Genomic DNA, 17,211 nt, shown 5'->3' with positions numbered 1-17,211 from the left:
TAGATTAGACTCGTGAGGTCCCTTCCAATTCTATAATTCTATTATTTTTATTTACATTTTCATCGTCAGGAACAATAATGATATGATTAGTAACAGACAGTTACAAAAGCAGAATTCTCATTAAGGCTGAGGTTCCATCATCATGTACAACAGCCACAGAAAATTAACAAAGGGAAAAAGGTACCATAAGTCCAAAGCTATTCCTGCCGAAGCCAAAGGGAATTTTGCCAGTGGCTTAGACAAAAATTCAATCATTTGAGTTTTCAAACTTCAAAAATGCCATATTTGGAGTTCCTTTTGCTATGTTACTTCCAAATTACAAAACCGGTTACATTAAAATGTTAGGAAAAAAGGAGACTCATGATTGCACCTCACAATCATTTCAGTTCCAGTCTGGATTTTCATCTTTTGAAGGAAAAAGGAAAAACAAAATGGATCTCAGGATGCATCAGTTCCTACAATTTTTTAATACTAACTCAAAAGAAATCTATGAGACCAAAAGAAATCTCATGAAGTTCAATAATGAAAAGTGCAAAGTCCTGCACTTAGGACTGAACAATCCTATGCACTGGTACCGGCTGGGAACCGACTAGCTAAGCAGCAGTTCTGCAGAAAAGGACCAGGAGTTTATAGTGGATAGTAAGCTGAATATGACCCAAAAGTGTACCCTTACTGCAAAGAAGGCTAACAGCATATTGGATGGCATTGGTAGAAGCACTGCCAGCAGATCAAAGGAAGTGATTATTCCCCTCTATTCAGCACTGGTGAAGCACATCTGGAATGCTGTATTCAGTTTTGGGCCCCCCACTACAGAAAGGATGTGGACAAATTGGAGAGAGTCCAGCAGAGGGCAATGAAAATGGTTAGGGGGCTGGGGAACATGACTTCACACTGGATTTTTTTTATGCTCATTTCTGGGCTGGGTTTATCCTTTATCTCATACTGCTGTAGAGACATCTCAAATGTTGCCTGCAAACCAACTGCTGGTCACATGTACATTTTCTATATCAAGTTAAATGATGCTTTAAATTAATGTTAGTTGACCATTTTGGTGAGTATGGTATTGAGGCTCAAGTGCATCTCAGACTTGAACTAGAGGCTGAGGGAACTGGCTTATATAGTCTGGAGAAAAAGACAACAGAGAGGATTTAATAGCAGCCTTCAACTACCTGAAGGATGGTTCCAAAGAGGATGCAGTTAGATTGTTCTCAGTGGTGGCAGAGGGCAGAACAAGGCACAATGGTCTCAGCTGCCACAAGGCAAGTTTAGGTTAGATATTAGGAAAAACTCTCTCACTAGGAGAGTAGTAAAACACTGGAACAGGTTACCCAGAGAATTCTTGCAATCTCCATCCTTGGAGGTTTTTAAGACCCAGCTACACAAAGCCTTGGTTAGGATAATCTAGTTGGGGGTAGTCCTACTTTGAGCAGGGGGTTGGACTAAATGGACTCCTGAGGTTCCTTCCAACCTTAATTTTCTATGATTCTAGTGTCAGAACTCATTCCTTTAAGACAGGGGTGGCAAACTCATGTGGTTCTGCAGGCTGGATAAGCATGGGTCATTCCCCATGGGGTCAGGCCCACAGACCCCTACCCTCCACTCCGTCTGTATGACTGATCCAGTATACTCAGCAGCTACCTGGGACAGTCAAGGATGCTAGCCTGAGTGGGTGCTACATGCAGAGCAGCCCAGGACCAGGCATGGATGAGCACCATATACAGTGCATTCCAAGACCAGGCCCCAGTGAGCACCGTGCACAGCACAGCCCAAGACTAGGTCTGAGGAAGCACTATGGGTAGTGCATGTCCCCAGCACTATGCACAGGGCTTGTAGATCAAAAGGGCAGAACTGGGGGGGATGGATTACGGGGCTCCAAGGGTTGGATCTAAGACTCAGGCTGCATATTTGACACCTCTGCTACCTCCAACATTTTTTTCAGTATTTTCATGTGTGCAGCAACATGGGATTCTTCTGATATCTTTTCCAGGCATTATTTGTCCCATAGTACAGCATTACCCACAATTTGTTTAATGTGAAATTTCAGAACAACACTGGTAAAACTTTGCATGCTCTGATTGTCATTATGAAAAATAGTATGAGTGGATCATGAGTTCAAATCCCCTGCCCTCCTAGCAGACTTTATAGTCATTAGATAACTTAAAGCAGGGAATGGCACGCAAGGCCATTTTGCTCAGCACACCACCACCAGCCCAAGCTTTAAGCAGCTGCTGCCAGGCACGGAGCCCAGGCTGCTCCCAAGCAGGTGGTTGGGAGGCTGCAAGCCCTGCTGGGAGCAGACTGGGCTCTGTGGGTCAGCTGCAGCCGGGAGGCTGCAAACAGCTGCTCTGGGCTCTGGCATATCGGCACTCCAGCACCTTCCAAGATAGACACTGTGGTTTTTTCAGCACTCCGGCCAAAAAATGTTGCCTACCCCTGACTTAAAGGAAAAACAGAGTAAAAGACAATTGCATAATGGCTCATTCAGAAACGTCATTATACACATAAAAAAAAAACCATAGGTAATTCAGATATAAAGAGATCCTTACATTCTTTGAGGAGTCTTGTTGTGAATATATAAGAATACTATGGAATCATCAACTGCAAGGTAGAAGACACTTACAGGTACTAACTATGAGAGAGAGAAAGAGACTTTCAAATTTTAGTGACAATATACGGTCCAATACAACTGACACTGATGAGTGCAGAGAATAAACATGCCATCAATATCACCATGGCTGAAATCTTTTCCATTTGAAAAAAATGGTCTTTTTTGTAGATTCTTTTCTACTGCGTGATAAGAAGGATGGAACTTACACTGAACAAATTTAAGTTTGTCAGAGCTAAAACGGACTATCTAAACATCAGACTGCAAGATACAGAGACAGATAAGGATGATACAACTTGTATCCATCTTGCATCAGGAAGTCTGGCTGGAGAGCTGTGCGTGTGACTGGACTGATGAACATCTCAGGAAACTGCAAACCAAAGTAGCCATGGCCACTGGGGAGCTACTGGTATAAGATCTGCTTTGTTCCATTTGGCTTTGCTAGAGTCTCAACCTAAATGACACAGGTGCAAGTGCACATACCAAATGATCTGAGCACAAAAATATGAAAGTGTCTCCACATAAGCCTTGACTTGCACCATCCCTATATCCCTTCTTGTTTGTGATGCTTACAAACAGATGAAAGTAACTCTGGGCCCCTGATGAGTGAAGTGTTGTTAGGCTGATATGGATGGATTTTTATTAATTCCAGAGATGTACTGCCTTGCCACAGAGAGCAGGGGACAGAGTTCCAATAGCTCATGTATATAGTAGATTGTAGTCATATTCCATGACAGTCTTTATGGACTGAGTCTGATTGAAAGGAAGCATTCACAGACTTTGAGAACTACTTCAAGTCAATACACTGACATTTTCAGAGTATTGACACCTGCTGGGGCATGGTAATTAGCACACTTGCTTAAGTCCAGCAGACTTGCTTAATTAACTCAATTAATTAATTAATCGGGTCTGCTCCAATGTGCTAATTAGCACACGTCGGAGCAGATGCCCAGCATGTGTATAGGTGTCCATGGAGTCCAACTTTTTTTTTTTTTTAAACAATTTTTAATTTAAGTAAAACTATAGTAATTAATTTGGTAATCATCATCTCTGTATCTGGCATCATTATTCCATTAGTACCCAGTCTGCTGGGGCCAGGGGGTATGGAGAGGGAAGAAAGGTAAAGACTTGATATTTATCAGGACTTGCAACAGTAATTCAAGTCACTTCACTTGAACTAGCCTAGATTCAAGTGAAAGCAGCCACTCAGGAAAACAACGCTTTAAGCTACAAAGTGGCTGGATTGATAATGAGGAATTGATGAGCTGAATTAACTAGAACTACACCCTGCAGCTGCTCCACCATTTCAATACTAGTTCAAGCATGAGATGCACTTCAACCTCAATACCATACCCACCAAAATGGCCAACTAACATAAATTTCAAGCATCATTTAACTTGATATAGAAAATGTACATGTGGCCAGAAGTTGGTTTACAGGCAACACTTGAGGTATCCCCTATCTCATACTGCTGTAAAGACAAGCCCAGCCCAGAAACAAGCATAAAAAAAATCCAGTGTGAAGCAGCAATAAAAAAGGTACACACACACATTTCACTTTGTAATTAACAAGTAAATGTTTTGGATTAGATAGCAAGGCATGTACAATGAAAGACAACATAACAGTTATTTATAATAGGACTGACCTTGTTATCTGTTTCACAATGAACAAGAGCTTCTCTGTAAAATTTAATTGCTTTCTCATAGTTTCGTTGGGCTGTAGAAAGTTTTGCAATCTCTGCACAAATTTCAGCTGCCAGCTGCTTCTGTGTAGGAACTGCATCCACTTGCTCTATCTGAACTCGTTTGAGTACTCTGGCTTGTATCTCCCGAGCCTAGTGAGAGTTAAAATAAAAAAAGAATAAAGGAAAAGAGATGGGAGAAAATTAGCATGCTATACACCTTCTATACAACCAATATAATAAAATACATTTTGTTAATATAATTATGCAAAAACACAAAAAAATACACAAGAGATGCAGCAGTCATAGAACATCTTGAAGATGCTTCCCAGATTGGGAGGGGAACTCCACATAAAGTTCTTATTGCTAAAGAAGATGCAGTCAGATGTTTGGGTTATTCCCCTCTTTTTAAACGCATAAGAATTAACCTATTTCCACACAGAAAATAGTAAAGGCCTTTGTCTTTTCCTAAGATAACTCCCCCTGGCATTTTATACACAGTTTCATAAATAGCTTAAAATAATTTTATTGTATGCACTAGTCCCAGTTTAACATCTACAAATCATAGTGTTATTGTCACCCTGCTCTACCTTCTGCCTGATTTCAGACTAATTGGTTGAGAGCAGCATGAGCTTTTATAAGACACCACTTACTTAGTCAGGTGCTGCCCAGTTCGTCTCAAACCCTGTCCTACCTTCCTGATCTAAATACCAGGAAAAGAATGCTGAATACAGAACCATGCTGGTTTCTTGAAAAATCCATTTCTCCACCAGAGTGAAATGAAATTCTTTATAAATGGATCTATATGATCCAGCTGGATTTTTTTTTTTTAAACAACAAGTCAAGTGTGAAAGCAGGTATGTTTGAAATGACAACCTTTGTAGCCTACCAGACCTGGCATCTCCTAAAAATACTACAAAACCTTATTTGGGCAGGTATTTAGCAAGCAAAGTTAAGTCAGGGCCTTGTTCAGGGAGCTTTGTTGTTAATACACTTGAAGACAAATTACTTATAGGGGATATAAGCTTTCCAGAGCTATTATTGGTAAAGAGTTGCAGACAATTTTGAATGTAGTAATACCAGTGTCACTGATCTGCAAATGCTTTCTTTGTTCCATGCATTTTCACCTAAATTGTTCAAGATCTGGCCACCTGTAAAACCAGATGGCACCTGGAGCACTCTAAAAGCCACAAGAAAGTGATGACAATTAGCTCAAACTTGGGGAAGAAGGGCAAAGGGATCCTACATAATAAGAAAAAAGGGCTGCTTGCAGACACTTAAACCTTAAAAACTCCACATTTTACTAGAAGCAGCAGCACATTACAGATGCTGCAGAGCCAGGTCAAAGTATAGATCGGGCACTTGAGTGGAGCTTTTTGGTGCTTTTATCTAACAGCAGATTCAATCAATGTTTTCATTCAAATTCAAATTTCAATTAAAAATGTTTTCATTACATACTGACAAGCAGTCCTTCAGGAAGACCACAAAAGTGCCATCCCACTTCTCTCTCTGTAAGACTGACCTGAGTCAACAAAATTGCAAAAAGGTTCATTATTTTTCTACATGAAATTTTAAACTCTGGCCGAAACGCAAAAACTGAACTCCCACGTAACATGACTAAACAACAAATCTAGACGTTCCTCATACTATATCAAAGATACCTGAGAACAGAAATATTATAAGTGTAACAAATGAAAGTAGAACACCCAGGCTACGCCCATATGAGCAGGAGTATACATTTGCAACAGCACAAATAGTAGCAGCACAGATTTGTGCTGCTATGATATGCTGGAGTGCATGCCATGCCCCTGCTCATGTGGTTTGCAGTGAGACACATTGTCCCGCAGCTCCATGTGCTGTAGAGGGGGTTGGCTGGGGCACAGGGTGCCTCAACCAGCTGGGGAGCAGCACATGGAGACAGGGGAGCAGGCAGCCCTGGGCTGCCTACTTCCCCATCTCCACGTGCCACTCTCCAGCTGGCTGGGACACAGGGTGCCTCGGTGTGGCGGCTTTGCAGTGCACGGAGATGGGGGAGCAGGCAGTCTAGGGCTGCCTGCTCCCCCGTCTCTGCGTTTGTCCCAGCACACAGCACTTTTGTGTGCTTTGCGCTGCTTTTTTTCTTAAGGGTTTTTTGCCCCAGCACTACAAATCAGCAGCATGGTATAAGGTTTAAGGAGCAAGGTGTGCATCTTGTGGCACCACAAACCACATATGCCTACACATCTGTCCCAGCCATACGGTCTGTGTATGGTAGAGTAAGTCCTGTGAGATCAACACTCTCGTTCAAATGAGAATGACAAACGAGTAGATAATCAATTTTTGGACCAGATGGGGATTTCAGCTGCATACCACCTCCGCTGTGCCAGCCTGTTGCTTTAGTTCAGGGGTGGACAAAATGTGGCCCGGGGGCCAAATACAGCCCACCAGGCCATTCTATCCGGCCCGCGGGGCCCCTACAAATTTAGAAAATTAATATTTATCTGCCCCTGGCTGCCTGTCATGCGGCCCTCAATGGTTTGCCAAAACTCAGTAAGTTGCCCACTGCCTGAAATAATTGCCTGCCCCTGCTCTAGCTGCTATAGCTGCAATTTCGCTCCTACTTCAGTCTCCATTACAGGACTCTCTGTAAACCCCATTCTGGGTGATAATCCAGCTCATGGTTTCTTATTGTTAATGCTGCCTTTTAACAACAAAATTAACTTAAGGTCCTTTGTACACATTAAAGTGCAAAGCACTGCCATCAGAAGCTGCCTCACACTGCTCTGCAAATATGCAGAAGCCCTGAACTAGAGGGAAATGCCTGTGTAAACCAGTAGTTTCTCTACTCATTCAGTTTTCAACTGCTCTAATGAAATGATCTCAGATTTTATGATGTGATGTCAAGTAGGACTTGGACTTTACATCCCAAATTCATATAACCCAATAAATCTAACAAACAAACAAAAACACTAAACAGGTCACCTAATAAGTCTAACAAAGCAATTAACATTCGACCACTACTGGGCCCTTAACCTGTGTTCTGGGCAATCCCACTTTAGGTTTATTTTCTGTTTCTTAAATACACTTCAGCCATTCTTATTTCTACAGAATATTAGGGAAAAATTTAGGAATTCAGTTCTTTTAGTTTTACCTGTTGTAATGAAACAATAGCTTCATTAGTCTTCTCCATTTTGCTGTAAATTTTTGCTAGGAGAACATGGTAACGGCAATCTTCCATTAGAGAAGATAATTCATTTACTGTAAGAGTAGTATGAAACAGAAACATGATTATAGTTGGAACTGTCTGCATTGGCTGGTTTGAGAACATCTTGTGGGCAAGATAACAAAAGAATGAAGTTGTATACATCTTCCAGGCAAAAGTCTAAGAAAAGTGGATTGAATATTTGTATTTCAACAGAAAGGAGTTGTGTAGCAGCTCAAGTTTGAAAGGTTAGGACTGTATTTTGTTCCTATCAAGTCCAAACAGTACAACAAATAAAACAATTAAACTCTGGAGAAGGTTAAAAATTAATCCAGCAAGAATTTGAAGATCAGTAAACAAACAAACAAACAACAAGAAAAATACACAACTAGGAATGAATAAATGAGCAGTCTTTGTAGGTTTTTCCTCAAAAACAAAAAATTATATTTCCAATGAATGAGACGGACAAAGGTATCTGTGGCATGCTCTCTATGAACTACAAATTAAGCTTGTAAAACTGCCTCTACTGACATCAATGGCTACAGGCATAAGCGCAGCTCCTTGCTGTAACTGAAAACACTTTGCAGGAAGTGCTCTGGAGATATAATGATCCCCTGGACCAAACAGAAGTTCACTGTTGGTTCCAGGAGGGAGGGGAACTTAGGCGCTGGCATCAAGCCTGCAGCCAGTTTCCCCTAGCAACAGCCCCTGACCCCTCCAAGCTGGCACTGTTTTCAGAATGGGAGGGGGGGGAAAGAGAGAAGAGGGAGCTCGATCTACAGGTTCCCAACCAACGCTGGAGGATGGGATGGAAGTACTGGAGCTCCTGCAAGGTAGGAAGACTCCAATACACACTCCAACAGGGGCTAAAAAAAACTCCAGATCTAACTCCCTCCACTCCCTTTCCCCCCACCCATTCTGAAAGCAGCACCAGGCTGGGAGGCAGGCAGGCAGACAAGTTACAGAAGATGCTATGTTTTGAAACATCTTCATCTGAACCGTAATGCAATGAGGGTTCAGATTTTTGCCCAACTGGCCACTTGTGAAGCATTCTGCAGCTGTGCACTTATGTTTGGTCATGTCATGACCCAAAGGTCTGATTTTTTGTGTGTGCTTCGGCACTAGAATTATCCCCGTGGGATTGCAGCTTCATTGCACGGTGGAGTTTTGCTGCACAGAGAACCTGCTTGCAAAGGAGAGAGTTCCCGCCACTTTGCAGCTGTCTTTGCAGGGTGCATTTTCTTTGCAACACAGAAATGCACGGTGCAAAGAGTTCCCGCTCTTCGTATGCAAATTCGTGTCCCGCTATTGGCTAGTGCTAAATTATTCCCATGTGGCGGCTAGCGATTGGCCTGCTAGCCGTATAAGAGGCTTGAGCAGTTTCCGCCCAAGCCGAAGAGGACTCCACATCCATCTTGTGGGGACTCTGGGTGCGCGGCAGGGTCATTGAAGCCCTGTGTGTTACTTAGAGGAGTTTGGCGGCCTGATCCACCGCCCACCTCTTCCCGTCTTCGAGCGGTAACTTTCTATAAGACATATCGACGAGTTTTCTATTTTGAGGCGCGCTTGTCCTGGACATCCGGAGTTCTGTCTGCGTGGAGCCTAGCAAACTCCACGTGATTGTTCGTGTTCTTTCTGTTTGTAACTGCAACTCAAGCAAGTTTTCAGCCTGCACCGTGACCATCTTGGTGTAAGTAAACAATCTTAAAATCAACCGTTACGTGTCTGTGCCTAATTCTAGCTCGGTGCCCGCCCTCTCCAACCCGGCGTGCCCGGGCTGCCGGCCAAAGCCCGCGTGCAGCGCGACAAAGGGCCCGGGTTCGCGCCCGGCCCGCACAGGTCACAGCTATAGACCACTGTGCGGGGCCAGATCCGGTGAAAATTGTCACTTCTGTCTGTGCCCAACATAAACTGCCTGGTAGGTTTCAGTGGGAGCAGGGAGATCTTAGAGATCATGATGTGCCTTAAGTATTGGTTAATCTTCAAGAACTACCTTGCTTTGACAGGACTCTCATGCAGACAGTAAAGGAAGTATAACTTTGGTTATTTTAACATGTTTCAAGGACTAGTCAAAAAGCTGGAAGTTAAGCTTCACTTAGTGGTTGTGTTAAACCTTTAAAGAAATGGCTTTGAGGAATATAAACTATTTGCTATAATGTTTATCTGTTTACAAACTGACAGAGAATGGCAGCTTTAAAACACAGTAGATGTAGACTCTATTAACTCAAACAGGATTATTACTTTGAAATCAAAATATAGAGCTATGTGTTAAAGACAGGGATCATGTGAGCCATATCTGGCCTTTGGGTTGCAGGACTGAGTCCATGTGCTGGCTCTTACCCTATGGGCTTGACTGGCCATGTGCACTGCACATGGCATGGAAGGCCACCATGGAGCATCTGCTCCCTGCCGTGCCTGCCAGACCTGGAGCCAGTTGGCAGGGCACCACATGGAGTGTGCACACCAGGCTACATGTAACATGTGTGGCTCGACCAGCTGTGCACATCATGCCCTGGGATTTACTGTGCATGTGGCTCTTAGGGCCAGCACAAACTACAACTTTGCACATGGCACAGAGGGGTCTGCATGCAACACCCTGACCCAACACCCTTGGGCTGCCTGCACGCCACAGGCATTGTGTCCAGGGGCCTAGCCCATTCCACAGCTGCTCCATAAGGAGCCAGTCCCAGTGTGGCCTGCTGACCAGCTCCGGGATACTCATCCAGCCTGTGATATAGATGACCCTGATAGATATATATCAAAATGCACTTTTAAAATATTTAAAATACAATGAGCAACACTCAATAAGCAGGTCGTCTTGAAGGACATATTATTTATTATTGTGTAGAAAACATTCTAACAGAGTTGGAAGAAATTTATTATGAAATCTAGCCTTCCTCTTTGCCAATTTAGGATTACTCCATATAATACTTTCTGTGGGGGTTTCATTTTTATTTTGATGAACAATATATAGTGTGCAGTTATAATTTATGCTCAACTGTTCCACATCTCTCTCAATGAGTTTGTAGAATCCTCATTTAAGGATTCATAGAAGACATGAGAAAAATTTTAAGAACTACAAGAGAGAAATAAGTTTGGCTTGTGCTTTTTTGCCACTTAAATAATGAGGTAAGAAAGCTTAAGGATGTGCAAGCCAAACTGATTCTTGGGTTAGTGAAGCTCTCACTAACACAAGAGTCAGATAATATATAAACTAATAAAGAAAACAGATTCCAACATAGTACAGACCGTGGGTAAGTCTTTTCCTGATTGTTTTTTCATTAAATATGCAGACTTGGTATAGGTTGGAAAACTGGTTAATTAGTACAACAGTGACATAAAAAAGTTGAAAGCATGAAAACAAGTTAAGAGAAACAGACTTTAAAACTCAGTTTGTTCTTCTATAAATTCAATGGTCAATTAATATTTTAAATGAAATAATTTTTTGTTAACGGGTACACAATAAAAATATCCTCCTAATGGTTTTCTAACCAGGAAAAAGTCCAAAGTTCACTGCTAAATGCTCTTTCTTAGACAAAAAGCACTGAATGTTAACAAAACACTTTTCAGGTCCTCTCTGCACATTTTGAGTAAAGAAGAAAAAGTTCAAACAATTATATTGCTTAGTTAAAATCCCAAATTTAGAAATTTTTGTAAGGTACCTTTAAATAAAAGTTACATTTATTTTATATCCTATTGCATCTTTTTCATTATACAGTACATAAACTAATGGTTAAAATGTCAAATTTAATGCCTATGCTACACTTGTTTATTCGTAACAATCACAAACACAAAGAATAATTTCTGTTTTGTTGTAAATCAAGTAACTAATACATACCTGGTTCATGATCTAAAGCTTGCTGAAGTACTTTTTCTGCCTTTTCATATTGCCTCAATTTCATCAACAGCTCAGACAGATCATAACACAGGAAATTCTGCTGACCACTCTTCAATGCAGCTTCATAATAACCAATTGCCTGAAACTCACAAGTATTTAATTCATTCAAGCTATCGCAAAACAATTTTTTTTAAATCTAAATCTCCTGCTTAATCTTTTAAAATCACAAATAAAAATTACAAAAAAATCAAAATTCCTTTGATTTAATTTCTCTTGTGCGTTCTGCCTAGCATGTCCTTGGTATGTGAAAGACTTACAAATCTGAGCTGGTGGCACACAGACCCTTGGACTCATCTCTGCCGCACGACAGCAAGAGAGGTGCCCACTGGGGCTCATGGGCTATGTGCTGGCTGTATGTTAACACATGGCCCATGGACCTTCAGTTGGACATCTCTGTTCTAAGCCATGCATAAGACATAATGATTGTAGTTTGGTTCTGGAACTTTTTAGGGAAAGTAAACTTAAAACTAGACCCTCAAAAGAAAAGAGTTCTTACCTGTATTCTTTCCCTGCACATAAATGAAATACCAGAATTCCATAACTGCAATACTCTTCATATTGCTATCATGGGGACCACAGATCTAGTTGCTGTCTATCTGGATGTTACACTGAAGACACGACTGACCAGTTAATCATACCTTAAGTTGTGACTCAGCTATACATTCAACCAATTAATGGCATGATAAAACAAGAAATAAACTACAAAGTTATTCTACAAAAAGCAAGTAATGATTTTGTGGCTTGTTCTTATTAAGCTATAAATTGAACGTGTGGTCAGGTGCTCTCCTCTGGCTGGGAGCCCCATCAACTGAAGGGCTCCAAGGCACAGGGTTGCATCACTCGCTGCCAGCCCTGCAGCTGAGGAAGCTTGCAGCAGTGGCAGAGTTCTCCCTGCTGTCTCCCCTGCAAGCTTCCTTAGCTCTGGGGCTCACAGTGGGGAGAAAGGTGCCCCTTCCCTGCCCCCTCATTCCTCATCAGGTGTGGGCCTCACCGCAGGGGCAGGAGGGAGAATGCTTCCACTATTGCCAGCCTTGTAAACTGCGGGGCTTGCAGCCATAGAAGCTGGTGCAGGGGGATCCCAGGCTCCCTCTGCACTGGCTGTAAAGTGCAATGGGAACTAATGCATGATCACATGTGCATGGCAGGAGGCATGATTGTGGGATCACACATTAGATTCCACTGCCCCTTTACCTGCATGTATAGAGGGGCACCTATAGCTGTCTATAACAGTGACTTGCCTTCAGCTGTTTCTCATAACTAATGGCTTTTAACTCCTCTAGAGGAGTGCTTCCCAACCTTTTCCAGCCCAAAGCACTTACATTAATAAAAATTTTCTGCGACACACCTGTTAAGGCATTCCCCATTCTCATACCTATTGTAGCTAATTGTATCTCACTGCCATGGCAAAATTTGCAGCACATCTCTTCATTTCTGATGGTAAACTTTTGTGCCACAACACACTGGTTAGAAAACACTGCTCTAGAGTCCTGACGCAATCTGGCCTGAAAGGAGGATGGAGAGTTATCCCAGATCAGATAACTTTACTTTGCAAACAAGACTAGACAATTCATTATCTGAAGCTGAAGACATTCATGAATCAGCCTTACCCCTAGAGTAAGCTAGTTTCTTTAGGTCTTTGTTATTAGGTACATTTCTTAGACTGGTTGGTTTGGGGTTTTTTTATGAACTAGAAATGACTAATGAGTAGGGCAGGGTGGAATCACTCAACCCTCTTTAGAAAACCTGGTATCTTTTCCTGCATTTTTAGTATAAGGAAATAAAGTTGCTGGTACCTTCCACAGAGTTCTTGCTAACTAGTGACACTATTCTAGCAAGAACAAGAAAATAGAGTACATCAAATAATTTTTAAAGCAAGGGCTGTCTCTTTGGTGCAGCAAGGACCACCCACAGCGCAGGATGCATGCTACAGGGGTAGCCCCTGCATGGGCTGCGCTGGTGGCACACAGTCACCTTCCCTGTCACGTAGCCCTCTAACCCATCACATAGGCAGTGCCAGTGGCACAAGGACCCCTGGATTCTTCCCTGCTATGCAATAACCAGAAAGGTGTCTGCTAGGACCTATGGGTTGTATGTTAACCATATGTTAACATATCATAGAAAATTAGGGTTGGAAGGGATCTCAGGATTTGATCTAGTCCAACCCCTTGCTCAAACCAAGTCCAGCCCCAACTACATAATTCCAGCCAGGGTTTTGTCAAGCCAGGTCCTAAAAACCTCCACAGATGGAGATTCCACCACCTCTCTAGGTAACCTGTTCCAGTGCTTCACCACTCTTCTAGTGAGAAAGTTTTCCCTAATATCCACCATAACCTCCCTCGCTGCAACTTGAGACACTCGCCCCTTGTTCTGTGATCTGTCACCACTGAGAACAGTCTAGCTCAGCAGTTCCCAAACTGTGGTATAAGTACCACCAATGGTTTGCAGACAATCTGTCAGTGGTACGCACTAACAGATTTATTATAATTACTTTATATGACAAAAGTTTGGTGGTGGTACTTAAGGTTGTATCATTTTAAATTGGTGGTGTGCAATCTGTCAGAGTTTGGGTACTGCGGCTCCATCCTCTTTGGAGCCACCCCTTCAAGTAGTTGAAGACTGCTATCAAATCCCCCCTCAGTCTTCTCTTCTCCAAACTAAGTAAACCCAGTTCCCTCAGCTTCTCTTCATAAGTCATATGCATCAGCCCCCAAACCATTTTTACTGCTCTTCACTGGACTCTCTCCAACTTGTCCAAATCCTTTCTACAGTACTCCAGATGTGGCCTCACCAGTGCAGAAGAATGGAATAATTACTTCCTTTGATCTTCTGGCAACGTTCCTACTAACGCAGCCCAGTATGCTGTTAACCAGCCTAGCAACAAGGGCATATTGCTGACACGGGTGCCGGGGGCGGGGGGTGGTGGGGGGGAGGTCTGCAGAGCTGCTGCTTAGCCAGTCAGCTCCTAGACTGTAGTGGTGCATATGATTGTTCCATATGAAGTGCAGGACTTTGTACTTATCCTTGTTGAACCTCTTGAGATTTCTTTTGACCCAATCCTTCAATTTGTCTAGGTCACCCTGAATTCTAGCCCTACCCTCCAGTGTATCTTCTACACCCGCCAGCTTGGTGTCATCCATGAACTTGCTAAGCATGCAATCCACCCCTTCTTCCAGATAGTTGATGAAGATATTGATCAAAACTGGCCCCAGGACTAACCCCTGGGACACACCACTTGATACCGGCTGCCAGCTAGACATTGACCCATTGATTACTACCTGTTGAGCTCATCACTCCAGCTGGCTTTCTATCTACCTTACAGTCCATTCATCCAACCCATACTTCCTCAGCTTGCTTGCAAGAATGCTGTGGGAGACAGTATCAAAAGCCTTGCTAAAGTCAAGGTATAGCACATCCACTGCTTTCGCTCACATCCACAGAGCCAGTTATCTCATCATAGAAGGCAATCAGGTTGGTCAGGCATGACTTGCCCTTAGCGAATCCATGCTGCCTGTTCCTAATCACCTGCTCCAAGTGCTTAGCAATGGATTCCATGAGGACCTGCTCCATGATTTTTCCAGAGACTGAGGTGAGGCTGACTGCTAGGAGGCTGACTGCTGGTAGTTCCCTGGATCCTTTTCCTTCCCTTTCTTAAAGATGGGCACTATATTTGCTCTTTTTCCAGTCATTTGGGACCTCCCTCGATTGCCATGAGTTTTCAAAGATAATGGCCAGTGGCTCTGCAATCACATCAGCCAGCTCCCTCAGCATCTTCGGATGCATTTCATCTGGCTCCATGAACCTGTACGTCTCCAGCTTTTCTAAATAGCCTCTAATCTGTTCTTTCACCACTGAGGGCTGCTGATCTCCTTCCCAAACTGTCCTGCCAGGTGCAGTAGTCTTAGAGCTGACCTTACCTGTGAAGACCAAGGTAAAAAAAGCATTGAATACTTCACGCTTTTCCTCATCATCTGTCACTAAGCTGGCTCCCCCCATTCAGTAAGGGACCCACACTTTCCCTGACCTTCCTCTTGTTGCTAACATGCTTGTAGAAAACCTTCTTGTTACCCTTCATGTCCCTTGCTAGCTGCAACTCCAATTGCACTTTGGCCTTCCTAATTTCATCCCTCCATGCCCAAGCAATATTCTTATACTCCTCCCAAGTTTTTTGTCCAAGCTTCCACTGACCAACATATGTGGTTGGTCAGTTAGGCATAATTTAAAATAGGGCTGCCAGAGACAAATGAATCAGGCCTCTGAAGTGCATATCCCTAATTTAAAGCAAGACCCTCCCTGATCCAGCTGAACAGCAGGGCAAAAGTTCAAGTTATCCACTGGGAGATAGATATGCCATAGCGGGCACATCTAGATATGCACATTACCGCATAATAATTTAGGTTACTGCACATGTAAACTATGGCAATTTATGCTGACTTGATGCAGGTATCAAATTTATGCCCAATTAGTTACTGTGCAATAACGCACATGTAGACGCCTTACTGTGCAGGAACACTCTGTGGACTGACTTGGGACTAAACCACACACAGCATTACTGTGCTTTCACAGCTGCATGTGTAAATGCTGGCCTAAAAACCTTTACTTCACAGTAACTTAGCAATAAGTTACCGCGCAGTAAATGCATGTGTAGATGCACCCACTGATCTCCAACATGACTACTTGCAAATAGGCTCTGAGATGCCAACCCAAGTTGATCATGAGTGCCATCGGTGCCACGGACAACTCTGCAGACAGACACAGTAACAGACTTTGACACTGAGTCCATTAGTAATGCTAATACTTCTATGTTCCTCAGTGGGTTGATTGCTTTTTTCTTGTATCTACCAACAGTGCTCTCTCCATTTTTCTCCTCCTTCCCTACTCTTTGTATTCTAATAACTGCTTTCTATTTAGAAGCCCTGCATCCTGCAGTCCCTACATAGACAAATGCTTATGCATCTACAATTTACTTAATCTACAAGATACCAATCTGCCCTGCCTTCAAGATTTCTATTGTCATTTTCAGTGCTAAAGTTGGCAGCTGCCAAGGAGTCAGGATTCTCTCTCTCTCTCTCACAATGTGGACCAGTTTGTGCCATGCTAAGCCATCAAGGAGGCCTGTGGCAGGGCACTGTTGGCTGCAGTGAGGAAATAGTTCAGGGAGCTAGGCAGCCCAGAATGAGTGCAGAATAGGCCACCTGAGGGGAAGGATCTTGTAGGGGTCTGGACTAGAGGATTCTGGGGCCCAGTGTGGGGCCAGTGAGGTTAACATTTGCAGATGCCATCTGCGAGGCTTGGGCTGTGGTGCAGAGGAGGAACAGAACCACAGATAGCGCCCCCTGGCACTGGGGCAAGAAATGGGCAGCCTCCCACTAATGAACAACTTAATTAGATATCATCAAGGCATGGCAGGTGAGAAAGCAAGCAGTTGGCCCAGAAACAGGTGGGCGGGCCAATGGCAGATCAGCCTGGGAACGCCCTATACAAGGTGGAAGACACACAGCAAGTCCTACAAATGTAATCTCATGAGGGGCATGGGGGAGAGGGTTTCAATCTGTTTTTTGTCACTGACAAATGTTTTATGCTTAGCCCCTGGAAGGACTACACGCCTTTGTAGTTTCACCATTTGTTTCTAGTATTCGTATAATAAAGGCTTACAAAGTTTTTTTTAAAAAGTCAACTCTCTCTCCCCTCCTTTCCCCACTCCCTCCCACAACACAGGAACAGGCACACTCTGCCCTATTCCTCTCTCCTGAGGTCTTCCCACTTTCTTTCTCTTCCCCCCCACTCCCCCAATTAAGTCATGTGGGGCTGCAGAAGCTACTCAGTGTTGAGGAAAGAAATAGAACTAT

The 17,211-nt window shown here is 43.2% G+C and overlaps 1 protein-coding gene across 1 annotated transcript in view; it reads right to left on the bottom strand.

Moving 5' to 3' along the window:
- TTC21B (tetratricopeptide repeat domain 21B) overlaps positions 1 to 17,211 on the bottom strand; it is a 73,597-nt gene that overhangs the window by 18,061 nt on the left and 38,325 nt on the right. The window contains exons 18-20 of the mRNA XM_006270358.4: positions 11,306 to 11,444; positions 7,417 to 7,523; positions 4,251 to 4,439 (exon numbers count right to left, since the gene is read on the bottom strand). Of these exons, the coding sequence (XP_006270420.1) occupies positions 4,251 to 4,439; positions 7,417 to 7,523; positions 11,306 to 11,444 (435 nt within the window). The remainder of the gene's footprint in view (positions 1 to 4,250; positions 4,440 to 7,416; positions 7,524 to 11,305; positions 11,445 to 17,211) is intronic.

The sequence above is a fragment of the Alligator mississippiensis genome, chromosome 4, assembly GCF_030867095.1.
Source record: "Alligator mississippiensis isolate rAllMis1 chromosome 4, rAllMis1, whole genome shotgun sequence".
Lineage (NCBI taxonomy): Eukaryota > Metazoa > Chordata > Crocodylia > Alligatoridae > Alligator > Alligator mississippiensis.
The sequence above is the reverse complement of the archived record's forward strand: the minus strand, read 5'-3'. Positions and strand labels throughout refer to the sequence as shown.